Here is a 10,612-nt window from a genome sequence, read left to right as displayed (position 1 = left end):
CCGTCGAGTCTGGCCAAAACTCCATGTCTTCTCTAGACAGGGGAAGGGCGAAGCCCTGCTCACCTGTCTGGCCACAGACTTCTACCCTCGCCACATCAACCTGACCCTGCTCCGGGACGGACAGCAGGTGGAGGAGGATCAGCTGAGCGTTGGGCCGGTGCTGCCCAATGGCAACGGCCTGTACCAGGTGAGGAAGACGCTGGTGCTGACAGAGCAAGAGCTGCGGCGCAAACACAACTACACCTGCACCGCTGCTCACCTGAGCCTGGACAACCGGCTGCAGGTGAGCTGGAGGGCCGAGTCCTTCCACTCTCACCGGGTACACTTGGTCTCGCTGCTCGTCCTGGTGGCCCTGGGTCTGCTGCTGCTCCTGCTTCTGGTCCTGGCCAAGCGTGGCAAACCTATTATAAAGCAGTCCTTCTCCTTTTTTGCTGTACTAGAATAAAGCATAATTGCACATCCATTTTTAAGTTTCAGGCAAATTGATGCACAAGTCTTTTCTGTTACAGACAAAAACAATGTCAATAAAGTTGTTCTTGATTGTAAGTTGATTTATGTTACTGTCTTTTTAACCTTGTTAACTCAATTGCCCTCTGGCATTAATAAAGTTGTCTGAAGTTCGAAGCTGCGTCCTCGCTGCGTCAGTCCCAGAATGCACTCTGATGAACAGCGTCGAACTCTGGACCTAGTTAACTGACTGAAAGTCTGTTGTTGTAAATGTGGAGCATTAAGGGCTGTGTCCTCTCACCCATGTCATACAGCCTCCACACCGATGCTTGCAGGGATGGACAGCCTCCCATGGTGGACTCAGTGCTGACCTCCACCATGTCCTCCTTGTCTGGCAGCCTCGAATTAGGAGACAGAAAGAGGCCAGAACTAGTCGTAGACGTCACCAGCCTCGCTGTCTGTGTCACTTCACCTGATCTGATATCAACCTTTGGCCCATGGAGAAACTCAGGACTTTGCTCCGTGTCCTGATCATCCTCTTTATCCTCTGTGGAGTGAGTCTGAGCTTCTGCCTCCAGGTCGCCAAAGGTGAAATCCAACAGAATCAAAAGTAATTTCTAAGCCAAGGTGTCAAACTGCCGCATACTTACTTAAATGAGAATCTTTCAACGATTCTTCTTCCCTGCTAGCATCAGCTGTCCCTCAGCAGTGGGTTCTTCTTCTGTGGTGTTTCTGATCACTGACATGGTGTTTGCTCCCTCCAGGGAATATAGATGTAGTTCAAGTCAAAACCACTTTATGGTTCCTTTCTCGGTAATTATATCTGTCTTTTACTGTGCCTACTGTCTGATGTTTGTTATCACAAGTCACTTGAATATATGTTTGCAGAGGAGTGTTCTATGGCCACTGACATAGTGTAAACACGTATTTGCTCCCCGTACTTCACTACATGGCAGACGTGGCTCGGCCTGCTGGAAGATGGCCACCTGGTCAGGAGACAGTGCTCAATCCTTCGTCAGTTTCCTGAGCTTGAGGCAGACTGACGGCCCTGCCTCATTCCTGACAATTTGATTGGCTGTTCCATGTCTTCTTTTGGAATCTCCGAAATAGAAGTCAGAGTCGTGTGACTGAAGTCCAAAGTTCAAAGATCTAAGCTAAAAACAAAGAGGAAGTGCCGCACCTTTCTTGTTCAGGTTCTCGGACTCAGCGGCAGAGAGACAAGTTAGCCAGAAAGACTGTGAGAGACTTCGTGTCTCATTCCCATCCCACCTGCCTGGAACTCTGCACACACCTGGGATTGGAGCTCCCCTCCTCTGTTGGTCGCAGACTGAGGGACCGAGACCGGATCAGTCTTTCACTCTAATTGAGTGTAGAAGCGGAATCTAGACCACCATGAGGACCTTCTGGCTCCAGCTGATGTTGGTCAGTGCGTCCGTCCAGCAGGTGACCAGTTCAGGTGTGTTGCTGACGTGAGTTTTTAAAAGAGAGCATCTGTCGTTGAGGGTCTGCAGTGGATAGGATCCGCCAGCAGGGGTCAGAGTGTAGTCAGGAGGAGGAATTGTGTTCTGATCCGACACCAGATACCTTCTTTGCGCTTCTTTGATCAAACTAAGCTCTGCATGTTTCATTTTGCGTGTGATCTGCTCTGGGATTTGAACTCGGAAATCAGACACTCATTCAGTTTTCAGGTCTTGAGGAGATTCAGTGCTTTCTTTCTCACAGTACTTTCACTTATTCTCACTTACTTTCACTTGATCATGGTTCAGAGGGAACAACACTCATCCCCACTCTGACCATAATGCTGTGCTGTCTCCAGGAGCAAGACAACACTCACTCTGGTTTTTGGCCACCTCTGTCTCTGGACCCTCACAGCTGCCTGAGTTTAGTGGTGTGCTGATGCTGGACGACCTCCAGGTGGCGTACTACGACTCCACACTGGACCATCCGGTCACCAGCAGCAGGGACATGACTCCAGTGGACGTGGGTCAAAGCGCCATGGGAATTGTTCATAAGATGACTTTTGGCATGAGAGACCGAATAGCTTTCGCCAAACACCACGTCAACCAGACCAAAGGTCTCCACGTGCTGCAGAAACTAGCCGGCTGTGAGATCCAGGACGGACAGCCGACATTCGTTATGTCACGAAACAGTTATGATGGACAGGACACAGACAGTCAGATGTTCAACACGACCCACTTCTCCTACACAACCAGAGAAGGCTGGGAGAACCGGTCGACTGCAGCCGAGTGGCAGATCGAACAAACCCTCTATCATCACTTCTACCTCTCGACATGTGCCTCGACCCTGAAGCAGCTGCTGGAGCAGAAGAAGAACCTGGTGACCCGTCGAGTCTGGCCAAGACTCTGCGTCTTCTCCAGGCCGAGGAAGGGCAGAGCCCTGCTCACCTGTCTGGCCACGGACTTCTACCCACGCCACATCAACCTGACCCTGCTCCGGGATGGTGGGCAGGTGGAGGAGGATCAGCTGAGCGCTGGGCCGGTGCTGCCCAACGGCAACGGCCTGTACCAGGTGAGGAAGACGCTGGTGCTGACGGAGCAAGAGCTGCAGCGCAAACACAACTACACCTGCACCGCCGCTCACCTGAGCCTGGACAACCGGCTGCAGGTGAGCTGGAGGGCCGAGTCCTTCCACTCTCACCGGGTACACTTGGTCTCGCCGCTCGTCCTGGTGGCCCTGGGTCTGCTGCTGCTCCTGCTTCTGGTCCTGGTCATCCGTGGCAAACCTCAGGAGTCAGGAGCTCACACAGACTCAGTGGGGGCAGAGAGCGTTGCCATGGTGACCTCAGAAGCTGAGCGACCACCAGGGGGCGCTCCGTGAGGGAGGCACCTACTCACTGGATTGCTTGTTCCCTTCCTGCCTCCTGGTGTCGTCACTGTCCTGTGCACAGAATAAGCAGCGCTGACTTGAGGATCACGGAGTCTCCAGACAGTCAGACCTGAAGGTGAGGGAGTCGCGGTGGACTTGACGAGGGTCATATATATCTGAATCTCGACAAGACGAAGGAGATTGTCGTGGACTTCGGGAGATCAAGACACAGCCATGCCCCTCTTTACATCAACGACAGGGCTGTGGAAGTGGTGAGTAAAACCAAATACCTGGGTGTGCACATCACAGACGATCTTAGCTGGTCACTCCACACCTCCTCCCTGGCAAAGAAGGCACAGCAGCGTCTACACTTCCTGAGGCGGATGAGAAGAGCTTCCCTGCCCCCCCCCCGTCCTGACCACCTTCTATAGAGGGACAATCGAGAGCCTGCTGACCAGCTGCATCTCAGTCTGGTCTGGGAGCTGCAGTGCATCAGACTGGAAGTCTCTGCAGAGGGTGGTGAGGACAGCGGAGAAAATCACCAGGACCCCGCTCCCTGCCATCAAGGATATAGCAGATGTTCGCTGCTTATCCAGGGCACAAAGGATCATCGCGGACTCTACTCATCCAAACTATGCACTGTTCTCCCTCCTGCCATCTGGCAGACGGTTCCGCACCATCCGATGCAGAAATCGGATGCTGCGGACCGAAATTTCGTTGCCATCATATCGTAATATGTTTTGTGCAATGACAATAAAGAAAGTCTAAGTCTAAGTCAAAGTCTAAGTCTAAGTCTAATATATATATATATATATATATATATATATATATATATATATACATTAGTGGTTGGACTTTAACGAGTTAATCGATTAATGAATTAATCGCATCACTAAAAGAGCATTAGTTTCAATAAGGTGATATAAAAACTTGAATATAGCCACCATTGTGATTTACTGTGCTATTGTCAAACTGATGCAAAATATACAATATTGTTGTTGGTTAAATGTATGTATGGGTCCACATCTTTTTTTTTTCTTGTAAACAGTTGTATGTAGTAATGTGGAACAATAAAGAGCGTTTCAAAAGGCGAGCACTCCTCATCTTTATCGTCACCTTCGGGTCATCCGCTGCGCAAATCCACTAGATGGCGCCACGGGGAGTCCAGAATCATCAGAGAGGCCGCTCAGCTGCTCACTGGGGCCACCGGGGTCGAGCAGCAGGTTCGGCTGTGTTTACACGCATCGACCGCGAGATGGGGCCAGAGACCGCATCGCTCACGTGACGTCACGGTCTTAAAACTAATAAATATAAATCGACGGTCCAGACGAAGAGCAGACGGAAGAACCGAGCAGAACCTGGAGTCGGGAGCTGAGGCCGGAGTGTCCCCCCGGCACCAGGTAAGTAAGAGCATGTGAGAGACTTGTTGAGGCGTGTGATGAGGATGTTCCGCATCTGTCTCCTCCAGAACAACGAGTCAACATGGCGGAGCACCGCGTCCGGAACCGCTGATCCCAGCGGATCTGAGACACAGAAACACCCGGTCCCGCAGGGGTGGGTCTGGATTTGGCTCCTTCGACATCGCAGCTGGTTGATCACGTGACTCCCGCTGCCCCAGACTCGATGGCGTTCGTGTCCCGGTTCTCCCGGTCCCGGAGCAGCTCCAGATCTCCGAGCCGGAAGGATTCGGAGCGGGTCTCGCCGAACCGGATGTCGGTGTCGGAGCTGGAGCGGCTGCTGTACACCGGGAAAACAGCTGTCAACCACGCGGACGAGGTCTGGCCCAGACTCTACATCGGGGACCAGTGAGTCCAGAACCGCGAGTCAGCTGCCTCCAGCTGGGACACAAGTTCATTCATTCCTCAGGTTTCAGACAGGTGTGCGACTGGACTCAGCGTGGCGCCAAACAGTCACGTTGACGTCCAGTCATACAAAACTCAAATCAAGAAATCACGTCACTAACATGACGTCACGGTTTCCTCTGTTCCAAGTTGTGATGAAAATACTGCTAGGATTCCTACATTTCCTCTTTTACATGGTGTCAGTCGAGTCATTTGTCGAGTCCTTTGAGAAGTCATGTGATGTGTTGAGACAATGCATATGTTGAGTGGTGAAAAGATGTGCTGAGTCAGCAGGTGTCTTGTGATGACTTGTTTGAGTACATGGGTGTCATATTGAAAAGATAAGACCACTCGTGTGTCAAGTCATGTGTCTAGTCAAATCGTGACAAGTTGTGTGTGGAGCGTTTTGATGAGTCTTCGAGTCTCTGCAGGGAAATGGCGTCCGACCGGCGGGAGCTAGTCCGACTGGGAATCACTCACATCCTCAACTGTGCTCAGAGCAAGTGGCGCGGTGGCGCAGAGTACTACGCTGGCATGAACATCACGTACCACGGCATCGAGGCGCACGACTCGCCCACCTTCGACATGAGCGTCAACTTCTACCCCGCAGCTGAGTTCATCCACAAGGCTCTGACTGGTGGAGGTGAGTGATGGGTCTGAGTCCAACTGAGAGAGGAGTCAGAGTTCTGATCTCAGCTTTGGTCCCTGAAACTGGACATGACATGCCTCTCTAAATGTAGCCCCAGTCCTGACTGGTGACTTGCCCCATGAGGGATGACTCTGACTCTATAAAACACTATGTGTTTGGACAGGAAAGGTTCTTGTCCACTGCACTGTGGGAGTGAGCCGCTCGGCCACGCTGGTTCTGGCCTACCTGATGATCCGACAGAACCTGACACTGGTGGAGGCCATCCGGACGGTGAAGGACCACCGGGGTGTGACGCCCAACCGTGGCTTCCTGCGTCAGCTCAACGGCTTGGATGGGATCTTGAGGGACAGTCGCAGATCGTCTCTGCAGAACTGAGGTCTGGCCTGGTTCCGAGCAAGTCCAAACCCAGCCGCCACAGGTCTCGTGACCAGAACACCTGAGGTCTCTGAAACTGTGATGTCATGCAGTGCCAGACCTTTGTGGTGGTGGTACTGGACCTGGCCCTGGGTTCTCAGCCAGAACTTCCTGGGTCAGAACCGGCAAAGCCACAGTTCTATCTCGGGTCTCCAGATTTTCTTCAGCCAGTCTGCTAGCAGTTGTCTCCTTTCTGGTGACGAGGAAGCGTTGCCTGACCACCATGTTTCGCTGGTTGTCGTCATGGAGACGTGGCAGAGCAGACTCCTCCTCCTGGATCTTGCTCACCATGTGTAGGAGCTCCTCCTGGTGGGACGCTCGGATCGGGTCGGCTCAGGTGAGAGTCATGTGGACCATTCTCCAGACCTGATGATTCGAGAACACTCAGGGAGTGCAGACCTCCATGGCGCTGCACGACCGTTTCACCGCGGTGTCCCAGACCTCCAGAGCATTACCAACACCTGAACATACCAGAGCAGAAACTGACACACACTCACTCTCTCTCCTGTTCCATGTGGTGTAGTACAATGACGTGTGTCGTGCGTGGCTGTGTCCCCAGGTCTCCACCCTCTGGTCTCTCCTACCTGGATTTCTGTCCAATCATTATGGATTATTTTTCTACCTGGCTCTTCAGTCGAGGCCTTAAACCCCTCTCTCTATGGAACCTCACTCGTCTTCGAGCCAATAAAGAATCCAACTACCTGTCTGGGTGTTCTTCATTCGTGGTCCAGAGTTTATGGGTTCTTCTGTTTGTGGATCTGTTCTTCTCACTAAAAGCTATAGCCAAAGCTCGCCACTTCCCCCCAGCACAGGACTCTACCACTTATCACCTTTATTTGGAGAACATCAACACACAACAAACACAAGCAGAAAGGAACCGGGATGGTGCAGCGGCGTACAGACGGGTGGTGTACTGAATCTACTTGAGCTCGCCACAGTCGGCGATGACCACCTTGGCTTTGGGCGTCCCACTCTTGGTGCCCTGCTTCTCTACCGCCTTTACCACGTCCAGGCCCTCCACCACACTCCCAAACACCACGTGCTTCCCGTTCAGCCTGCGGGCACACAATGTGAGCGGGACAGGCACCAGCGAGTGGAGTGCAGCACTTACCAGTCGGTGTTGGCTGTGCAGATGAAGAACTGAGACCCATTGGTGTTGGGCCCGGCGTTGGCCATGGACAGCGTCCCCATCCCACTGTGCTTCAGCAGGAAGTTCTCGTCGGAAAACTTCTCGCCGTAGATGGACTTCCCTCCTGTGCCGTTGTGGTTGGTGAAGTCGCCCCCCTTCAGAACCACGAGAAGCGGGATGAAAAGAAGCAAAAGTAGGTCTGAAGTTTCAAAACAGATTAGTGCTCAGCATTGTGACCCTTGGTTGTGGATGCCGAGGGTGCCGGGTCCTCACCTGGCACATGAACTTGGGGATGATTCGGTGGAAGCACGAGCTCTTATAGCCGAAGCCCTTCTCGCCAGTGCACAGGGCTCGGAAGTTTTCTGGGGAAACAGCAGGTGAAGGCTCAGTTCTGGACTTCAGAACTCAACCTGGGAAAACAGCTCTCAACTGGGACCCATGTCAACAACACCAGACGTCAGACAGAGAGCTTTACTGGATCAGCCAGCCGGCACCTGCTGGGCTGAGTTCTGACTGAGTCAGGTTTGATTGACAGGCGCTGCAGGTCCGGGCCCACCTACCGGCTGTCTTTGGAACCACATCCGCGCGCAGCTGCGGAGCAAACACAAACACCAGCTCCACGTCAGTCGCAGAAGTTGAGACCTCACTGAAGTGGCGCACCACGATAGCGGGTCTCCTGGTGACGGCCATGTTTGGGATGGAAATCATTTTACCTCCATGACGATCCGCCCCGCGTTGGCACCATCGATGGTGACGTCAAAGAAGACTCGCGGATTTCCCATTTGGACCAAAGACGCTCCGGGACAGTGAGGATGATGAAGAGCGGTGATGAAGACGCGCAAGGACCGGGTCACGTCACAGCTGCTGGTCCAGCGCCGCCCGCTTTAAGGCGAGGGATGGGAGTGACGTCATTGCCGCGGACGGTCAATCACACCTCGCGGTTTTGATTGAGTTCGGAGCTGACCAATGGGAGCGAGCGAGGGACGGGTAAACACGTGACAACTGCTGGATGCTGGCGGGGCGGGACCGCGGGAAACTTGGACTGACGGACCGTTGTTGTCGTTCTGTCATCGCTAATGATTCACGCTGTGACGTCACACGAAGCGAGGACTCGGATGAATGTTGAAATGTTGAAAAGCGATTTATTCCTCCTGCAGGTGGCGCACGCAACAGAGAACAATCACTGTCAGACATGGGGTGATTAAAGAGTGAAGAAGGAGTGATGAAGAGGTGACAGACGAATGCAGGAGTGACAGAGTGATGCGGGACTCAAGGGACGAGTCAGGTTGTCAGTGGTGAGCCAGAGTTGTCAAGTGGACCCCTGATGCGGCCCCACACTGATGGCATCACACACACAGGTGAGGCGGGTTGGGCTTCAGCTCAGTTGGGGCAGCAGGTTGTTGCTGAGCAGGGTAATGTCTAGACACGGGTCGGCAACCTCGCTTCCTGGACTCCCGGGGCTGAACGGGCCAGCGCTCTGGAGCCTGGAACTCTGACCCTGAGGACAGCACAGGGTTCATGATGATGATGATGATGTAGAGTACAGAACCTGCAAGTCACTGAAGCTCAAGAGGCCCAACAACAGAAGTGTGTGACAGAAGAGGAAGACTGCAGAGCAGCTGCACATGATGTGAGTGTGTGTGTACCTGGTTTAGCTGCACTTCTGGGGACATTTTGCCAGGTTACAGCTTCATTATTAAGTTTAGTTCAGAGCCCTGGTTAAGGTTAGCCATGTGTTTTGGAGGGTTAGGTTTAGGGGGAGAGGCTGGGGAAAGGGTGATGGCAATGAGTGGTCCCCACAAGGATAGAGAGACAAACATGTGTGAGAGCTGACTCCAGGTCTCTTGAGGAGCAATGTGACGTTGTGTGTTTGTGTTGATGAATGCTGAGAATATCTGGGTCAACAGAACCACCGAGGAAGGAGGACACTCCATTATTCAGAGTGTGAGTCAGAAGTGCCCTCACCTGCTCAGGAAAACAGGGCGGCGAGGGTTGGACCTGAAGCAGGTCTGGATGCAGAAGTCCTGGTTCCCTTCTAGAGCACATCACATTTTACTTTGAGTGAAACTGACACACACACACACACAGAGTTATGTAAGCGGACGCCTCCAGCAGGACGACATCATCGCTCTTATCTCTGTTCTGTGGAGGCTTTCCTTCTGCTCCACTGACCCACAAAGACTTGTGACGCAGCATCACTTCGTATTTCTATCCTTGTTAGGACATTGTGAGGACCTCTCATAACCCTTTCCCCAGCCTCTCCCCCTAAACCTAACCATCCAAAACACATGGCTAACTTGAACCAGGACTCAGAACCAAACTGAAACCCAGTTATAATGACCAAGTTATTTTGATGTTACAACCTTCAAATTGAGGCTTAAGTGTGAGGAGAGTTGGTCCCCATAAGTATAGCTAAACCAGGTACACACACAGACACGGGCTGACGCTGTTTCAGAACCAACACCAACCTCAAACCTCAAAGTTGTGTTCATGGTGAATTGGGTTTGGGTCTGAACAGTCATGTACTGGTCCACCTCCAGAGTCAACGTCACCCACACCAGGTTCAGATGCGCACCTCTGATGAGAGAGGCTGCGCTTCAGCATGGTGACAGTCGTCTGAGCAGCTTCCTGAAGGTTCTGACTGAGTCCAGGAGACCAGAGGGAGCTTCCACAGGAGAATATCAGGTGACTTGCCTGGTGACTGTTGTCAGCTGTCCTGCCGTTGATGCTGTCTGGGACACACCTCAATCATAAAGACACATTGTGCTCAAAGGTTCTTAGGCAGAAGTCTTCAGCAATCTCATTCACACACTCTGGAGATGCATTCCAGGATTTGAACCAGCAACCCTCAACCTTCTTCACTGCGCTGCTGCCGCCTGCAGGGGGAAGCAGAGAAGCGCTCCAGACTGACAAATGCTTCTATCTAGTGTTAAAACATTGAACTGCAATTTTAAGTGATTTAAAATAGTAATAAATGAGTAATATTTTCTATATATTTTTCTTATTAGCATCTTGGGTCAGTTTTAACGACTTTAAAGACATTGAATATTGGAGTATTTTCAATCCATTTGCAGCAGTGGGTATGGTTTAAACCCAAGATAATAAGATTTACAGTATCAGACATATCCCCATGCAAATTGGTCATGTAATAAATGACATCACAGTATGTAAAGTACGGAATGTTTATTGATATCCCGCCCTGTATGTTCTTCCAGAAAATGTGTGTAGACAAAGGAAGAATCAACGTTCAGCTGTTTCTATGTGGGAAGAAAAGAAAAAAAAAAAAAAAAAAATATATATATATAT

The 10,612-nt window shown here is 51.7% G+C and overlaps 3 protein-coding genes across 3 annotated transcripts; 2 read left to right on the top strand and 1 right to left on the bottom strand.

Moving 5' to 3' along the window:
• Positions 1-1,648: 1,648 nt before the first annotated feature.
• LOC128763370 (hereditary hemochromatosis protein homolog) lies at positions 1,649-3,983 on the top strand. The gene is made up of 2 exons (XM_053872103.1): positions 1,649-1,903; positions 2,264-3,983. The coding sequence occupies exons 1-2, from the start codon at positions 1,840-1,842 to the stop codon at positions 3,283-3,285; spliced, it is 1,086 nt and encodes a 361-aa protein (XP_053728078.1). The 5' UTR covers positions 1,649-1,839; the 3' UTR covers positions 3,286-3,983.
• Positions 3,984-4,171: 188 nt separating this feature from the next.
• LOC128763374 (dual specificity protein phosphatase 26-like) lies at positions 4,172-7,017 on the top strand. Its single transcript, XM_053872108.1, has 5 exons — positions 4,172-4,673; positions 4,742-4,827; positions 4,892-5,078; positions 5,546-5,757; positions 5,927-7,017. The coding sequence occupies exons 3-5, from the start codon at positions 4,897-4,899 to the stop codon at positions 6,136-6,138; spliced, it is 606 nt and encodes a 201-aa protein (XP_053728083.1). The 5' UTR covers positions 4,172-4,673; positions 4,742-4,827; positions 4,892-4,896; the 3' UTR covers positions 6,139-7,017.
• Positions 6,976-8,195, bottom strand: ppiab (peptidylprolyl isomerase Ab (cyclophilin A)). The gene is made up of 5 exons (XM_053872109.1): positions 8,020-8,195; positions 7,867-7,897; positions 7,580-7,668; positions 7,289-7,461; positions 6,976-7,232 (listed from the first exon to the last, which is right to left on the bottom strand). The coding sequence occupies exons 1-5, from the start codon at positions 8,086-8,088 to the stop codon at positions 7,097-7,099; spliced, it is 498 nt and encodes a 165-aa protein (XP_053728084.1). The 5' UTR covers positions 8,089-8,195; the 3' UTR covers positions 6,976-7,096.
• Positions 8,196-10,612: the final 2,417 nt, after the last annotated feature.

This window comes from Synchiropus splendidus, chromosome 8, assembly GCF_027744825.2.
Source record: "Synchiropus splendidus isolate RoL2022-P1 chromosome 8, RoL_Sspl_1.0, whole genome shotgun sequence".
Classification (NCBI taxonomy): Eukaryota; Metazoa; Chordata; class Actinopteri; order Syngnathiformes; family Callionymidae; genus Synchiropus; species Synchiropus splendidus.
The sequence above is the reverse complement of the archived record's forward strand: the minus strand, read 5'-3'. Positions and strand labels throughout refer to the sequence as shown.